This window comes from Lonchura striata, chromosome 24, assembly GCF_046129695.1.
Source record: "Lonchura striata isolate bLonStr1 chromosome 24, bLonStr1.mat, whole genome shotgun sequence".
Taxonomy (NCBI): Eukaryota; Metazoa; Chordata; class Aves; order Passeriformes; family Estrildidae; genus Lonchura; species Lonchura striata.
Genome location: NC_134626.1, coordinates 1,629,012 through 1,647,363, shown reverse-complemented (window position 1 = coordinate 1,647,363; position 18,352 = coordinate 1,629,012). Strand labels below are relative to the sequence as shown.

The following is an 18,352-nucleotide window of genomic DNA, read 5'->3' as shown; positions in this document are numbered from 1 at the left end:
TTTCAACTTCTAGCAAATTCCAAACCTACTCTCAGTGTGGAAAAGAAAACAGTAAAACCCGTCTGATCACAGATGGAAAAACCACTTTATGTAGTCCTGGCATCAGTTCTGCACCATTTGCCAAACAAGATTTCTCATGCAGAGAGAACACAGGTGTAAATGCTCCTCAGTGCAGAAATACTACCACCCTCTTGAGCAAAATGATGTTTGGACAAACACCAAGATGAAGTCAAGCACAGCTTTGAGGCAATTATTTTAGTGCATCTTTTCTAGCCAGGAAGGTAAATATACACAGCTTTGCCTGCCCAAACCAGAATTTTCGACACCAGCTATAGAGTGAGACAAAAACCAGAGGTGAGCAAACTCCTTTCAACACAGCCAACAGCACACGGAAGAAAAGGGAGCACGGAACACACAAAGCATGGAATAGAGGAGAGACAGGTTAAATGTGTAGTTAAAACTAATTCTGAAGTGGATCTCAGCATCAGTGAAAAGTGGTGAACTGGGAGCACTGAAGACTCTGTCTCCCCTTTTCCACAGGGAGAGCACAGAAAGCAGAGTGCAAAGTGCCCTAGACTGTGCAGCTGCCATGCCAGGCTGTGATCCCACTGGGAAGCTGAAACAGGAATCCAGCATGGGCAGCTACTGCATGTCTGCCTCGTCTGCCAGCTGGTAAACTAAGGAGTGGCACCCACATGGTTAAATTTCATATGCAACTCCAGCCCCAGAACAGAGGCTGAATAGCAGTCACCTGGTAGCCACTGCTATTTGATCAGAGCAATTCAAGTAACCATAATTCGTCCTTGGCTTGGTCCTTCAAACAAGCAGTGTCAGAGACACTGAGAAATTCCAAATTTAGTTCTTTGATACAGAACAAGGGAAGAAAATAGCAAGGAATACAGAAAGGGTCTGTATTTGACAGCACATCAAGAAACTCGGAAAGACTGCACAAAGGAAATTCTCCTCTCACATGAGAAGGAAAGCTCACCTTCACAAGTCCCCCAGTGAAGTGCACCTGAATAACCCTCTGACACAGAGGAAGAGGAGCAGGAGAAGGAGGAAGAGGAAGACTACTTCTGGAAGAGCTAAGAGGTGTGCTAACAGAATTCAGTAAAAGCTAAGGGGAGTGGCAGCAATACAAATGGGACATAAAGCATTCTATTTTCAAGAATCTTTATGTACAAAGAAAGCAAACAGAAAATACCTAGGCATATCCTTATCAAGAAAGAGCCTGTAAAAACATAGAAAGAGCTTCAGTTAGTGCAGCCAAAAGCACAACAGAAAAGCAACAGCTGAGAGGAACAGAACAAGTGGACTAAGAAACAAAACAAAGTGAAAAAACCCCACAGAAAGCAGCAAACAAGTCTGCAGACAATGAGCAAACAAAAGACATATCCCTTAGCAGGGCCTCAGGTCCCTTCCATCACACTGCCGTGCGCTCATCCTACAGCTTAAACCTTGGCGTTCTGGGACGAGATGGCCAACAGCTTCATCCCACTCATCCTTCACCCAAGCTGCCCACCTTACAGAAAACTAGAGATATAGAGGAATTTACAGAAATAAACCAGAAAGCACAGTGCTTTCCAACTGCAAATCCAATAGTATCAGACAGGAAACCAGCAAGAGTCTCCCTGTTTTCCAGTTATACTGATCCATTAATTCAAACACACTAAAACACCCACTTCTCAGTGGAAGGCAGTAACTGCCAATCCCCCAGTCCCTGCCTGCCTTTACAGACACAGGTGGCAGAGAGCCCACAGGCAGGAGCAGCAGCCCAAATCCATTCCAATGCCACTGGTGTCCCAAAGTCCAGGCCTCTAACAGAGAAGAAAGAATTCCAGAGCTTGAAGGATCCCAACTCCAGCATTCAGAAGGTGCAGCAGAGGTGGACTCAAACCTTCCTCTGCTCTGGAAACAGCCACTCCTGCTGGAGTGCTCACTTCATTCACTTACCTGTTGGAGCTGTGAGAGGACTTCAGGTATTTTGCAGAAATAATATTCAAAGACAGAATGGCATCCACAGCAGCTTCATCTACCTCTGCTTTATTTCTTATACGCCCTAAAAAGAGGAGGAGGCGGAATCAATTAAAGTTCAAACTGCAACACACAAGGAATTTGTTTTCCCAATATAATTTCAGACTAGCTGAATAACAAGCAGCTGTAAGGGGAAGTTGCAAAACTTAAGTTTTTCCTCTGGATCTTTTTAAAATTCTCCTCCTACAAGCAGCACTCATAAAAATGACAGAATCTGATACAAAGAGAAATTACCAGTAGTAGTAATTTCTTCCCTACAGAGCAAAACACAAAACCATTTACTCACCAACCACCAGCTCTCGCACATCTTTCCAGTGCAGCTCACTGCCCTTCTCATGGATAATGGTGACTGTGATTCTCCGCTGGATTCCCTGTGGAGTTCAGAAACAAAACATGCTGAAGTGTTCACACACACACATTGTCTATTTTGCACTTATACTGCAAAAGTGAAGTCAGTAATATCATTTAAATAATATCAATAATATAATTTAATATCATTTAAGTGATTTAAATAATATCATTACACATCATCTGTAACTGAACAAGCAACTCTTTGTTTCAGGGCCCTAAAATTCACTTCAAAGGCATGTTATATTTTCATATGTAAAAGAAATTAAATGCTTCCCCCTCCTCACTCCACAAAGACAGAGTAGGAAAAATGTAACTTTAAACCTATAAACCATATTTAACTGAGATTATCTTTATAATCTAGCTAGAGACAAAATATTATTAAGGATGGTGAGAGGAATTTAAGATGCACTGAGATACAGTCACTTCATAGATTATCTGTCATAACGACAAGAAGTGAGAGAGAGCAAATGGCATTTGAGTCCACATGATCCTTCTGTGTCCTTAGAGATGCTGGAGAACACTGAAGGCACAAATCTGGTCCCAGAGGTTCCTGCTTTTTACAAGGCTTTCCTCTTTCCTGAGTGGGATGCCCACTGATAGGGCAGGAACAGCAATTCCTGGGGCCCAGGCAATGACCTTACAGCCCAAAGCCAACCCAGCACAGGTGGGAGATGCTGCCTGCACTGCAGGCTGTGTGGGAAAGGAGCTGCAAAGAGCAGCCAGCAGCATCCCCTCCCTCCCTGCAGAGCTGACACCGGCTGTTCACAGCTTCCATCGGTACCTGGTGCAGCAGGAAGGTCCCCTGGCAGGGCAGGCCCCCGGTGTGATCCACAATAGCAGGGATGTACCTGTGTGAGACAGGGAACCAAGGATGTACCAGCACAGCAGCTTCTGCTGCCAGCAGCTTCCCCTCCTGAAGATGCAAGAGTGTGTCTTCCTACCTACTCTACAAACAGGCTCCTTCTGGCATTACAGGATCAGTGGATCGTGGAAATATCACCCACTGTACTTGCAGTACTAATGGAAAACTGTGGAGCTCGCTTCTCAATAGAACCCCTAATGACCTGTCAGGGGAAAACCTCTGTAGCAGAGATGAACACTAAACAGAGTCTGCTACATGACTGGAGTATATCTCCAGTGTCCCAAAGAATCCAAACTGATGGCCTACACAGGGAAGTTTTCCTGTGCCTGTGTCTGGAATTTCACCATGGAAAAACCCCTCCAAGTGTGAAAGAAAGTCATTCTATCACTTCAGTCCCTTCCAATGGGGACAGCTACTGCCAGCAGATTGGACACCCATTACTACAAACCAGCCAGGCCCCCACCATGGTGACTGCTAAACATCAACCTGATCTGAACAGAACAAAGGGGAAAAAACTCAGAAATCTCATAAACCACTGTTCTTGAAACACAATGTTAATCACAATATTAATATAGGACTTACTCCCCTGTTGGCTCCAGTTCACTGATTTCAAACCACACCAGGAGGTCGTATTTGCTCACACTCTGGCCCAAGCTGGGCTTGCTCATAGTATTCAGCTTTGTAGCTGGCACTTAAAAAAAAAGAAATAAAGAAGAAAAAAAGAGCAGTTTACAAAAACTGAACAAGTAAAGCTTATTCAGGACTCAGAGAAACACTCCATTTCAGAGGTCCTACATATTCTGTGTACATAGGCAGACCACAGCTTTTACCATGAAAATGATGTTGCTTACAGCAATCGTGATTTCTCTAAGTGTTTTTAAATCTAGATTACTAGAACATAAAAAATTTTTTGAAGTCAAATAATGGAACAAAAGTGCATCCAAAGAGCCTGGAAAAATACAAAGTCCCTCTAGATCCACAGAGAAGAAGGTTCCTCAAATATGCATCAGTTGCTTTACGGTTTGACAGTTGGTGATTCAGAATTGCTGAGGTCTGTTCATCTGCAGCATTACTCACCCATAAAGTACATTTCACCTTCCCCACACAAGAGGAAAAGAATAGAACTTAAGACTTCAGTCTTCACTTCTTCATGTTACAAAACTGCCAGACTCCTGCACCACTTGGTTAAGATATTGTGTATGTAAAAAGGCAGAACAAGATTTATTCCAGAGCCCTAATCCTGCTTAAGTATTTTTCTGGGCTCCTTATCTCTTGGCATTAGTGAGTATAACCAGCCAGATCCCCTCTAATTCCTTTCATTCAAATGTAGGGATAAACCATGTTTAAAAAAAATAATGAGACAGCTTAAATTCTAGAAATAACCTAATACTCCCTCACACATCATACCTTTTAGTTGCCATTACATGCTTTCTCTTATCTGTTCACTCATTATACTTTTGTAAATGGAAGCATTTTAAAAGCTTAGTTCCTGTACACACTGACTGGGATTTTTGTAACTCTGATCTTCGATTTTTTCTCCTTTCACATACTAACCTTACTGCTTTTATTAAGCCAAATAATTATTCTCCATTCTATCTCTCAAGACTCAATCCTCTCTTGCTCAGGTATTCTTTAGGTTCTCCCACCTTTACATCTCTGTATCCTTGGGCTTCTACCATGACTTAATTTCCCATACAATGGAAGGACACAACAGCCCCCAATTAAAACAGGCTCTTGCAGGAATACCTAGGTGCTCTCTTTTGAGATCTGTTTCTTTTCTGGGTAAAATAGCAGCTGCCTCAGAGGGACAGATTTTACAGGAATCAGTTATTCACAGCACAGCTCCACCCTGGGAGGCAGCAAGCTTGAGGCTCATCATTTACCTTCCCATACATTACTCAGAGTAGTAACTCTCTTACACCCCATAACCTCATGCAGCTGCACGTGAACTCACTCCAGCCAGAGGAACATCAAACACACAAGTCACTCAAGGTTATTGCTAAGCAGAACCACTCAGAAGCATCAGAAGAGAAAAACAGCAGAAAGACACATGTAACTAAACATGAAAGCCTGATTCTAGATGTTCTCACAGACTTGCTCTGGTACAATTATTAATCAGCATGATTTTTGTTGAGTTAAATAAAAGAGAATACAAATGGAAGTGAGAACAGCACTGCTAGTGGCAGGAAAGGAAGATGAGTGAAAAGGAAGCCTATACACACAGCAGAATGTTTCCCCTATACCTGTCTGTGTTGCCATATGCATCTCTCATCCCAGAATCACAAAACTCTATGCAGAGCAGAAAAAAATCAGAGGTTCTGGAAGTTTCAGGGAACAGATGCAGTGACACACAAAAATCTGTGACTCCCAGCACACTGGAGTCTACAGACTGTCTCTATGGTTCTTTCTAAAAAAGCCTTACATTTAAACACAGCACCATCCTTCCAGGAGCACAACCATGGCAGCTTCTACTCCTAATACTACTACAGGATGAAGGAAAAAGGAATTTCAAAGTATATTTTGGAACTACTTCTACATCTATCACAGACCAAGTTTGGCTACTAACCATCTCGTTTAGGAGCCCTCTCACTCTGACAACTGGGAACAGGCAGAAAGAGAAAAGGTGGCAGCTGGTCAGCTCCATCCTGGAAAGCAGCCACGGCAGAGGAGGCCAGCACGTTGGCATGCTCGGACAGCGTGTTCAGCACATGCACGTTTACATAGCCAGACATAAGGTACCTAATCAACTCAATTTTCCTTTCATGGTCTGCAGAGGGAATGCAACACACACAAAGAAAGGATGGTAGAAATATGCAGGTGAGAGAAAGAGGGAGAAGGAGGACATTAAAGGTGAAATGGAAAAAAAAAAATCACAGAAGAGTTCAGCATGCATTATTCCAATTAAGCAAAGAAAACCAAGGATCATTTCAATAAAACTGACTCACTAAACAAGAACATGAAAGAGCAAAAAGATGAAGCAATTAATGAATAAGCAAATTTCCAGTCACTAAGTGCTCAGTAAGCACGAGGAAAGCCATAGCCAGATCTCATGGAATAACGTCAATACCTCAGGAATGGAATTCTACCCCCTAGTGAACTAAGCAGCACTTCCTGCAGAGGAGGTTGAGAAGAAATAAAAATACAACATAATGAGGCCAGACAGCCAGCAAAGACATTCAGTGCCCCCTATACCACTCACTCTATTTCCATTTCTCGGTGTCCTGGATACCTCAGGAACACACTACAACCTCCCTTTGCAGTAGCAGACCTGTGATGGTCACAATTAGAAAGCTGTTCTCACCTGGCTTTGACAGTGGCATAGGGGGAGGAAAGAATCTTCGAGAAGGCTGTGGAGGGCTGCAGAGAAATGAAGAGTTATCAATACAGAGGCAGTTAAACGTAAGAAATATACACAAATGCACACACATGCATCTTTGTGTACACACACCTACTGCTGTCTCTGAAAGTATCCTCACAATTCTATGAAGACAGGTGAGTATCCCCTGTCAGGAAAACAAGGGGGCTCAGCACAGTTCTCAGCTAATCTATGCTCTTTTTCTATTCTAGCTTAACCAAGCCTAGGAGCACTGTTGAGATTTTCCCAGAGCCCACAGATCACTGCTGAAGTTCCCAGTATTCCCAGTGCAGTGCTCCAGTCACCAGCATGTTTTAGGGTGGGCTGGCAGAACAGCTTTCCATGTCTGACAGGGTAGAACAATTCCATCAGTCACTGCACTGGGTAAACAGGCTTCTGCTAGCACTTTTATCTCCATCAGGAATTCTGCTTGTGAGGCTGTGGTGCACAATTTCAGGAGTACAAAAAACTTAATAACCTGGGCATGATCCCCAAGTGCCTTTATGCCAGGCTAGTGACCAATACCTGTTGAGATCCTGTCCTTGCAGGTGGAGAGGATGCTGCTGATAATGTCCAAAGACTTCAAAGACAATAGGCTTTGTTTTGATGTACTCCACAAACGATTCTGTCACTTCCACAGCAATCTATTTCAAGAGTAAGGAAAGAAAAGGAGACATTCAGAAAAAGGAAATCTCTTTTAGGAGTCTGTATTTTTTGTATCACTTAGTGTCACTCACAGTAAAAGCAAGTGCATTCCCTTCTGCTTTAGGCATTAATTCTACTCTCCAATAAAGGAGAAAATTTCAAGTAGGAGAAGAGGAGGCTGCATGTAACCAAAGCATTACACAGTTAATAAAAATAGATATATCCAGTTCATCTGAGATCATGAGCACTGCTATTCAGCACTGCTATTCACATGTATATTTTATTTCCTGAATTCTAGACTGTTTTCATCCTGGAAAGGAAACACAGAACTCAATGGCAGGAAGTAGAGATGAAAGAAGAGTTAAATTTGCCACAAAGAATCATTCTATGTTTTGTTTTGTGATGGGGATTACATAATTCACCTGATCACTCCTAGTACTGCTATTAATAATTCTGCTTGCCTTGAGGGACACTCACAACTCCCAGTGCTGACAGAGGAAGTTACTACTCATGGAAAGCTTTACTTACATTCTGAACATGGTAAAACCCAAGGGGAGTCCCTCGGCCATTGTTTTTGAGAGGTTCTGTTGAGAAAGCTTCATCATGTCGATGTAAAAAGCTTTAAAAAAATAAACCAAAAATCAGCCACCACAGAATGGTTTAATGAAGATTGCTGTGCTCTGAATCCAACCCTGAAAGGAAATCCTAAAACCCTAAAAGAAATGTATTCTGCTGGAACTTTAGAAGCAGTTGAGTGATGGCCTAAAGCTGGGCATACCATAGTCTTGTGGGACCACAATTGTGGTACTTGTTTTATGTCTTTATTACTCCTTTTCTCTTCCTTAAGAACCCAAGCCTAAAACCACTTTCACTTGAGAAGAACTGATTTCCTCCAGGGTCATGCAGCTTTCATTCAAATGAGTGTATGTACAATCTAGTATTGAATTTTTCACATTGAAAGCTTAAAACCTTAAGATACCTATAAACTAGTAACTTATGAGTCCACTTTGAATCCTTTAATTCCTTTCTGTAAAACTTTAATCCTTAATATCTGCTTAAGAGGAAGTGAGGAACAGAACTCCAGTAAGTGACAAGGTGTTTTTGTTCTGCTGAACAGCACCTCCACCCATCTGAAAAGTTCTCAGGGTTCCACTGCCCACTGCTCTTTGCTCTCTCTATCATACCATTAATTGCCTAATGAAAGTAAAGACAGATTCTTACTTGAACTGGCAGAAAATATCTGCATATTCAGGCAGGATGCCACTGGCTTGAAGCACTGTCACACGGAAGGTAAACACACTGCCTAGCTTCAGGTGATCACCAATTTCCTCAGTGAATCCTTCCATAGTCATCTTTCCATCCAAAGTGGCTGACTTCAAGTCTTAGAGAGAAAAAAAATCCCACATGAAATAATTTTTTTTCTCCTTTCTTTTCTTGAAATAGTTTTTCAGGAGACAGTTTAGTCCCATCACATTTTTTTTTTCCCTCTTAAACCCAAATAATTTGCTGATAACCAAGAGATCCAAATACCTGGGAAGTTTTTCAGCATAGTTTTTCATATGAATCTCTCATGTTCAACCCACTGCTAACACCTCTCCCTAACCATGACACTCTTGCAGGACACTCAGAACTCCTTTCTATGACTGACTGAAAGTGTCACAAATTTCCCAGAAGTTCTCCAAATACCAATTTCTTGCTTACCCAGCTCATTCATTCTGTTGATCTCCTCTGGAGGAGTGGTAACATCTGAATTCTGTCCCTGCCCTTCCACAATCCTTAACTCCTCCAGGGACAGTCCAGACCGAGTCATTGCAACTGAAGAAAAATCACTCTGAAAAATTAAATATAGAGGCTTGTAACAGACTTCTGCACTTTCTGAGTTTGCCATCCCCTTCCTTCCCTAACACGTGTTCTTTATTTAGAAGCACAAGCTACCACACTCAAAGATACCTAAGAATTTTAAGAATTCTTACCTTATCAAAATACTCATTGTCAAATGAAATTTTAGCTGTTCCAGACTGTCGAATACCAGATCCATAATCTGGAGCTTCTTCATCAGCTAAAAAATACAGGGAAAAAAGAAGATAGATAAATAAATGATGGGGAAGAGAAGGGAGACCCCCACAGAGCTATCCAAATGGAAGTTTTCATTATAACAAAAACCAAAATGGAAAACAGAAGAGTCATACAGTTACAAGCTGGAGTAAGTGTTGGAAAAGATCATGCCAGAATCTTATCCATCAGGAACTCAGGGGTGGGAAAACAAGACAAGCTCTCAAGTTTCATTCTGAAAATACTTAACTTTACAGAATTTTGAATGCAAACCAACTTCAGTACTAATTTTCATTATTTATTTACTTCTGATCATTGTACTGAGGTAAACAAACATCTAAAATTCTGTAGCCATGAACTCAGCAGTAACACTAGCAAAGCTCCAACAGGACATGCTGGAAGTCTGAAGTTGGATCTGTCCATCCAGTCTGCTCATTTCACCTCCTCCTCCTCACAGACAGCAACAACAGGGCCTGGTTAAATACCAGGGCTTTTTCACAGGAGAAATCACAAGATTCAGAATGTGCTCCAGCGCTTTGCTTAGGGATCAAATGATGCCATGGGCCTTTTTTAAGAGATGCCCCCAGTTCAGTTTCTGTTAGCAATGGTGTATTCGGATCATTTGGAAGGATAAATATTTATTTGGAAATATTCAGTCAATGCTAAGGAGACCAAACCAAACTAGGCTTTTGTACACATTAAACCAGATTTTAATTCACTTGTTTTAATCGCTGCCAGGGTGATTCTTACACATCTTCAGAGTCTGAGTTTCATTATATGTTCCCATGGAGAGTGAAGCTTCCAGGGTTACCCTACCTAAAGAAGCAAGAACTGCTGGCAGTTGGCCACTGCTGGAAAGGGCAAATTATGGGAAGGATCTGTGCTCCCAGCAGCATGGATAAGGCATGGCCCTGCCAACCAGCCCACCTCACACTGAGCAAGTCTGAAACATCAGCGACTGAGCAGTGACCTGCAGTGAACTCTGGCACACACACAATGGCAGCTCAGCACTGGGCGAGGCCGTTACCACCCCGTGTATCCACTCCTCTCGTCTGAAAAGAATTCCTGGTGATTAAACACTGTGTTCAAGCAGCTTCTGGTCTCCATGTTTTTAGTGAGGCAATGAAGGGGGAAACTGCTGCTATTTCTGTTCACACCATGCTGAAAACCATCCCTTAACAACTTCTTCACATGCTCTTCCCCAGGCCCCGGAGGAGCACATTTCTGAGCATTATTTAAAGGGATAGTTTGAGCCCAGCTAAAACTTGTTAATTTAACTTTAATGCAGGTCACCAAAATTATCAAACCGGGTACCCTTCTCTACTGTCTATACTGAGTGCCACAAAGAAAAAGCTTTGTTTTAGTTTTAGTTTTCAGACTTACTGACAGCAGTTAAATCTTCCACTGTCCTAAAAAGCAGTGTTGCATTAGTTGCCAGGCATAAACTCCAGTGGACAACATCATCATCATTTTAAAGCCTGATGATTTCAAGACTTACTCATGCTCAGCCCATATGGTGAAACAACGAATGCAGTAATTTCAATAGCAACAGAGAGCAGGTGCTCTTTGCAACAGGAAGTTGTTAGTTTTGAGTAGCAGGAGGAAGAACGGCGTGGCTGCCAGGCTGGCCCTGGCAGGAGCCGTGCTCACCTGCTATGGCCTGCACAGCCACGCGCAGGAAGCCGCGCACCTCGCCCTTCTCGCTGACCACGGCCACCCTGTGGATCAGGGGCACTGGGTACAGCAGGTTGCTCAGGTACACGAACGCTCTGCGACAGGAGAGAAACACAGCCAGCATTAGAACCCTGTGCACACCCCTCTGCAGCCTGGCTCGCCTCTGAACAGTCACATCTCAGACTCTGCGTCTCCCACACCTGCAGCAGGTCCCGGGTCCTTCCTGCCCACACAGAGCTCTGGCCAAGCCCAGGGCAGCCCCCAAGGCTCTCGGGCAGAGCTCAGTGGGAGCCAGGGCTCACAGGAATGAGTTACAGACACAGGGAGAGGATGGCTGGATGGAAGGTAACCAGAGATGCACTGCAGCTGTGATGGAGCTGTTAGCAAGCTGACAGAATCCAGCAGGGAACTACTGATGATAAAGAATGAGGTCGTTGGAAATGATAAATTAAAAAGGAATTGATCTACTGTGCTCACACAGACTCAATTTTTTACTGAACATATAAAATCACTCTTTTAAAAACAGATTGAATGTTTTCTCTCTTCTGTATTCCTTTGAAAACACTGTCTGCAGAATAACCAGAAATCCACAATAAACTCTAAGTCATCACTTAGGTTTCTTGGAAGGTTCACTGATTGCACAGATGGTAGAAGACTGAAAGTCTTCACAGGTAAGTATCTTTAGGAGTATTTGATTTATTTCTTTGAAAAAATAAAGCATAACAAATAAGACATGACAGCATTACTCTAGAGCAACCACTCAGAATTACAGTTTCCAAAAGGAAAAGCAGCATTTGGGCCCCATAGGGAACAATCCTGCCCTGCACTAACTCTTAAGTTCTATACAAGCAGGGTCTGCTTTGGAGCAGTAAGGTAACCAATTTAATTGTATAGATTTTAATTAAAAGTCAGACTAAAGTTATTAAGTTATTTTATGTTTCTGCAATGAACTGCAGTAGTTTTTAAAGCATCACACTTCAGTGGGATTAACTTGAGCAAGACATTAATGTTGATAAGCTGAACAAGTCAGCTAAAGAACAGCTCTCAACACAGACTTTATTTATTAAATGAGCTGTTTCAGAGTTCAGGAGAGTACTGAGATGCACAGAACTTCAACCAATACTTTTACCAGTAAATTTAAAGTGACTAATTATGCAATTTTAATAGATTTATGCACATTAAATTATACTGAACAACAGTCATTTGTTTTACTAACTTCCTCCTTAAAGTTCTTCTTATTAGTCTTTAGTATTATGTATTATTAATTTCTGTAATTTGTAACTGTTATTGTTGAATTCCTAGGAAAAGCCCTGCATGACGAAAGGGAAGTGTTGCTCCTCGGACTCACACGCCCCTTCCAAGGTGAATGAATTCTTTTGAAATGACAAAGAAGTCAAACAGGTGTCAGTCATGAACCAAGAACACAAAAATAATGCTACTAAAAAACAGTGGTGACAAAATACAACAGAGAAGAGGATGATTAATATGGCTATAAAGTAGCAAAACCAAAAATGAAAAAAAATGAAAATAAAACCATACAACAACAAAAACAACAACTGCAACATAACACTTCACTAAGATTAGGATTTAATTCCTTTTCAGTCTGCTTCAAAGTGAGGTAAACACTGATACAGCAGGGGAAGGGAAAAGAGACTAAATTTCAAGTAACAAAATGAGAAGTTGAATTTTATTTTTTCCCCCTAATATTTTCATTTTTAGCTTTGGAATTTCAGGTGATGCTCATCTGAGGAACTAGCATCCAACCACATAAGCAAACAGTTCCTGAAATTGGAATGGTTACTTGGACTGGATCAGGGATGAAGTTCCAAAAGGTACGTGGTTCTGTGCTCAACACAAAAAGCACACCCAGTTTGAAAATCACACTTTAACCCAAGGAGAACAGACATTTCCCAGCAGAACAGAAGCCAAGGAGTCTTGCACTCGTGCACAGAGTAGGAGTCTCAGGAACTAAAAAGAGTAAGGCATTGCAGAAGCCTTCTCCCTATAAACCAAACTAATGGAAAGTGACAGCACACCTGAATAAAAAATAAAAATACATGTTTATTTGCTCCCACTCCCCAAGGAGCCCCTGAGTGTCCCCCTGCACTTAGCCCAGCAGACTGAAAGAGGGGAGCTGGATTAGCAGAAAGATTGGTGAGGTAAAATGGCATACTCACAACAAAACTAAAAATGAAATTTAACAAACACAATTCTTTAAAAAACCAAAACAAAACCAACAGAACTCAAAATGATGGCAGATGTTTTTAAAATAAATACATTACGATTTTAAAAAAATATCCCATAGTCCTCTCCCACCTCCCTTAAAAACAAAGCAAATGCTTGATATGTCACACCATTAAACAGAGTCAACCTTGAAGAAACCCAGCATGCCAGAAGAGATGGCTAAAGGGACCAGCTCTTTTTTGTTTTCTGTAAGAGTTACAAATAAAAGGCAGTCATAGCATGGAGAGAAAAGAAAATAACTGTGATGGCCAGGGAGTTGGATAACTACATGTTCCATTTCTCCTCCTCTCCTTCATGACCTGCACTTTTATTGCTGACAACCCCCAAAAATACTAAAAATTGTTTTATTTGTCCTTCACATTCAATAACATATCAACCAGTACACACTTGGAAGTGATAAAGAATTTTCAGTTTGTTTTGCTACAAACTGAACACGACCTTGTGCTCAAGACAATTCCTATGTAGATGGACATACCCCTGGTGCTTGTAAGTCACTGCTCAAAAGCAGAATTCTCACACTGGAAGACACAGAGGACTCACAATGATTCCTGCTCAGTGGTGCTGGACACTCTAACAGCCTCTGCTGACAGAATGGGCACAACAGAACAGGAATAGAAACAATAGAAACCAACAACTGAGCAAAAGCCACTCTCTAGCCTCATAATAGGAACTAAGTTTCATTCCTCAGCACATTCACAGCTCTGTACACGCAGCTCACACCATGCAGGCCGGTGCCTGAGTGCTGCAGCTTCACGTGCCCATCCACAGACAGAGCTCAGAACTCTCCACAAAGCAGGAATCTGTGTGCCTGCCAGGAAGCACCAGTGTTTTCATGGCTCACTGTATGTGCTCAGCTCGTGCTGTGTTTCCTGAGCTGTCTGTGAGTGAGCACCAACAGCTCAGCTCTTTCCCAGGCTCCAGGGGCACGCAGGCAGCCCTGGGCTCAAAGGAGCTGACAGCCAGCCCAGGGCAGCACAGACAGCTTTCCCAAACTGCCTCCCCACCCGAACCAGATAATCAGTGCTTAAAACCTGCTACCAAGCATTGCACATAAGGGCACAGATTCACAGACCACAGAGGATTAACGCAATTTCTTGCAACTTTAGTAATTTTTGTTTAAAGGACAGGATCAAAGAAGTTCCAAGTTTCACTACAGACAATGCCTGAGGTTAGACAAACACACTAAACTGAACTCAAAGCTTGATTAAGACCAGCAAACTCAGTCTCTCCTTTTCACAAATTATGCAAACAAGTGTCCTGCATTTGAGGAACTGCATAAAGATGCCACCATCTCGACTCTGAAGTCTTTCCTGCTTATACTCACAGAGAAGGATAAAGCCAAGCCTCTGGTCCCTTTTCCTTTGTTCTCCCCTTCTGCTGGCCATGGAGCCTTTTTTTGTACCATGCCTGTGGCAAGCACCTTAATGAGGATGCTGGCTTACAGGGTAAGCAAGGCAGCACAAAGCATCATCAGGGGAGAGGGAAGCAGCAGAGACAGGAGCCAAGCCACTAAATAAAAACGTTTCTGTTTCTTGTAATGAGAAACATGTGTTAGCCATTACTATTACTAAGAAACAGTGTGAAGAACTACATTTCTTTAATGTAACTTGCTGTCCTTAAGGGTCTACATCACAGACAGGTCTGGTAATGCCCTAATTCTTTCTGTTCTGGAAAGCTCAATAGTATTGTAAAATACACCAAGCAAACTTGTTTCAGGAATTCAAGCACAGTGCCCAGGAAAAGTGCTGATAAACTGAGACAGTGAATATCAATGTTGGTGAACTTTCACTGTGTAAGACTGGCTACAGAGAGTCAAGCATAATCTGAGAAGTCAAATCATCTCAGAGAACACTCTTTTCCTCATCCAGAAAGGACCATTCTTCTTTCTCCTCATGCCATCTTTTCATATGCAGCAGATGTTAAACCTGTTTTCAAAGAAAATGCATTTCTGGGTTTGAACTGAAAGACTTCCCACCACAGACAGATTCTCTTCCATGGAAGAAAATAACACATTACAGTTCTATCTTAGTGACCCTGCAACAGCTGAATAGGGAATTCTATAAAGGTTTAAATTCTGTATACAAACCCCTGTTCATTCCAAGCTACAACAGTTACCTAGAGATAGATTTACTCACGCTGTTGCATCTAAGGGATATCTTCTCAATCACTACTTAGGTCTTCATGGCTCCAGACACAGAATTCAAAACTTAATGTTGAACTACACTCACTCTCTGGCAATTCCAATTCATGGACATGGATATTTTGGCTAGACTGACCATCTATGTAGCACAAGGCAAAGCCATTGCAGTCTGCAGCAAGAGCTGGTCCCTTTTGGCCATTCTCAGAGTAACCTCACCAACCTTCCCACTAAAATGAACCAAGGGGATCGGTCGTAAAACGGGTCGCGCCCATCATTGAAGAGGTCTGATCCCTCCTCAGTCCCAGCGTCGGAGCCAGTGTCATCCACAAAGGCCTCATCATCAAAGTCCTCCATCTCATCCTGCTGCTCATCTGCCAGTTCAGTGATGTCGGAGTCGGCCGTGGAGAAAGTGGGGGAGGGCGTGCGATCGGCCAGGCGCTCGTTGACGCAGCCGTGGAATATGGGGGAGCTGCACATCAGCGAACGGACACCGATTAACAGGGTCAGCACACAGAACCTCAGCAACAGCTCTCTGCTGCCATCAGCACAGAGACCCCTCAACAACGAGCAACGGCTTCAAACCACCTGGACTGCAACGAAATGGGAGGGAGGGGGCTGCCAACAAAGTCAGGGAAAAGAGTGTCCTTGAATGGAGCAGGAAGCAAATGAAAAAGGAATAGAAACATAGCAGACATATAGAACTTGAGAGGACATCCATGTAACAGAGCTACATTTCTTATTTCCAACACAGCAGTTCTGCAAATAAAAATATCATAAAGGTGCGGCCGACAGCAGGAAATATTAAAGAATCCCATCAAACACTTCCCTATGGTATGACCAAACTATTTGAACCACTCACATGAGAGACTCTGGACCGTTTTTCCAGTGTTCTTGGTATTCTCACAGCTCTACTCCAGTGACTTTAGATGCAACGTAGCCAGTTATATTATTTTAAAATAAATTTGTAGCTTACTAAAGGCTCACTCAAAGCAGATTCTACTGCTAGACACCTGAACTGCCAACATTCTAAAGAGCATGTTCTACTCTTAACTGTATTTAAAATCTATTCCAAACCCTGAAAGACAAGACCCAGCTGACACGGAGGCCACATGGTTTATTGAGCACTGCAGGCGGAGCCAGAGCTGCCAGCGCAGCCGCAGCGAGGTGCTGTCCGTACCTGCCCACGAGCTTGAACCAGTGGAAGCGATCGTAGAAGGGGTCGCTGCCCGTCATGGAGCCCTCGGGCTCCTCCTGGCTGCCCGAGGCCACGTCCCCGGCCCGGTCGTACATCTCCCGCATCAGCTCCAGCCTCTGCCTGAGGAGACAGCAGTGAAGAGCTCAGAGAGGGAACTGTACATCTCCCGCATCAGCTCCAGCCTCTGCCTGAGGAGACAGCAGTGAAGAGCTCAGAGAGGGAACTGTACATCTGCATCAGCTCCAGCCTCTGCCTGAGGAGACAGCAGTGAAGAGTTCAGAGAGGGAGCTGTACATCTGCATCAGCTCCAGCCTCTGCCTGTGGACACAGCAGCAGCAAAGAGCTCAGAGAGGGAGCTGCACATCTGCATCAGCTCCAGCCTCTGCCTGAGGAGACAGCAGTGAAGAGCTCAGAGGAGGAGCTGTACATCTCCCGCATCAGCTCCAGCCTCTGCCTGTGGACACAGCAGCAGCAAAGAGCTCAGAGGAGGAGCTGTACATCTCCTGCATCAGCTCCAGCCTCTGCCTGAGGAGACAGCAGTGAAGAGCTCAGAGGAGGAGCTGTACATCTCCTGCATCAGCTCCAGCCTCTGCCTGAGGAGACAGCAGTGAAGACCTCAGCAGAGGCAGCAATGTAGGCAGAGAACACGAAGGAAGGTGTTCACCTCACTGCCTTCACCCTACCAAATTACACCTAACAACAGAGGAGGCTGTACCCTAAGATGGGTGCTTCAATAATTCCCGAAAATGTTAGTGAGCCTGGGAAATATTTTGTCAGCTAAGCCCTCTAAGCACAAGGCAAGGTGACTGCAGAAGCTTACATAAATCTTGGATTTCAATTCACTTCTAAATATTCCTCTTTCATATCTAATTCTGGCATACTTTTTGCTTCAATTTTTACATCAGACCATGTTACTGAGTAATTTTGGCAGTTCTTTGCATTCCACTCCAGAAATGTTGGCAATTGATTCAAAAGTGAACTGATTCCATTATAGAGTCTAACTATCCATTTATTTTATTGAAGAAAACAAGTGTTTCACACTTCAAGATCCTTTGTCTGGAAGTTATTAGTAGGAAAAAAGTCCTTCAGTCAATATTTAGAGAATGGGAAAAAGAAATGTCATTTACATGTGATGAAAATCATTCAGATTGCAGTCAGAATTTGTGACAGAATCAGTATAACTTCGATAGAAATAAAATCTTCTTTGTATAAGATATTTATCTTAAATTATGTCCTATACTGCCAGATTATATAAAGCAGGTGGTAAGGAAGTTATTACAGTGGAAGGACTGAAAAAAGTAATAGAGAGAGATGAGTTGTAATGAGTCTGATTGCATTCAAAAGATAATGTCTAACCTCAAATTACAAAAATGAGGTGTGAAGCTAAAGTGAGAAGCTGGAGGAAAGTGCACTTGTTCAAACAATCTGAAAAGCTGGTATTTAGAACATCTGAAACTGCCTAGAAAGTTTGGGAGGACACAGACTAAAAACAGAAATCGGTAAGGAACAGCTCAGGAAGAAATTTTTGCGTGAAGTTCCTTGGACGTAGGGGATTTTGCTCTCTAATACTATTGACATACTTGAGTTTTTCTAAGGACCAGTAATGCGTTGCTCCGTTCTTCAGGTCCTGCACTTCCACGGCCACCACGGTGCGGGGGAACGGCCGGCGGTCGCGGCTCTTCTCCGGCTCGGCGGGCAGCAGCTCCGGGGGCAGGGGCGAGTACAGGGTGTCCGTGAGCAGGACAAACTGGAACTGCACCTGCACGCAAGGGACACGCCACGCTCGCTCAGACAGAAGCC

The 18,352-nt window shown here is 43.0% G+C and overlaps 1 protein-coding gene across 9 annotated transcripts in view; it reads right to left on the bottom strand.

Moving 5' to 3' along the window:
- The window catches only part of KIF1B (kinesin family member 1B), a 78,165-nt gene that overhangs the window by 12,696 nt on the left and 47,117 nt on the right, over positions 1-18,352 (bottom strand). For 6 of the 9 annotated variants that reach the window (XM_021529815.2, XM_021529818.2, XM_021529817.2 and 3 more), the window contains 14 exons: positions 18,133-18,311; positions 16,535-16,672; positions 15,578-15,826; positions 10,950-11,068; positions 9,221-9,306; positions 8,949-9,078; positions 8,469-8,628; positions 7,776-7,866; positions 7,128-7,246; positions 6,549-6,604; positions 3,830-3,938; positions 3,167-3,233; positions 2,321-2,405; positions 1,954-2,059 (listed from right to left, as the gene is read on the bottom strand). In XM_021529815.2, the coding sequence (XP_021385490.2) occupies positions 1,954-2,059; positions 2,321-2,405; positions 3,167-3,233; positions 3,830-3,938; positions 6,549-6,604; positions 7,128-7,246; positions 7,776-7,866; positions 8,469-8,628; positions 8,949-9,078; positions 9,221-9,306; positions 10,950-11,068; positions 15,578-15,826; positions 16,535-16,672; positions 18,133-18,311 (1,694 nt within the window). The remainder of the gene's footprint in view (positions 1-1,953; positions 2,060-2,320; positions 2,406-3,166; positions 3,234-3,829; positions 3,939-6,548; positions 6,605-7,127; positions 7,247-7,775; positions 7,867-8,468; positions 8,629-8,948; positions 9,079-9,220; positions 9,307-10,949; positions 11,069-15,577; positions 15,827-16,534; positions 16,673-18,132; positions 18,312-18,352) is intronic. The other 3 variants (XM_021529821.2, XM_021529822.2, XM_021529823.2) reach the window with 1 other exon arrangement.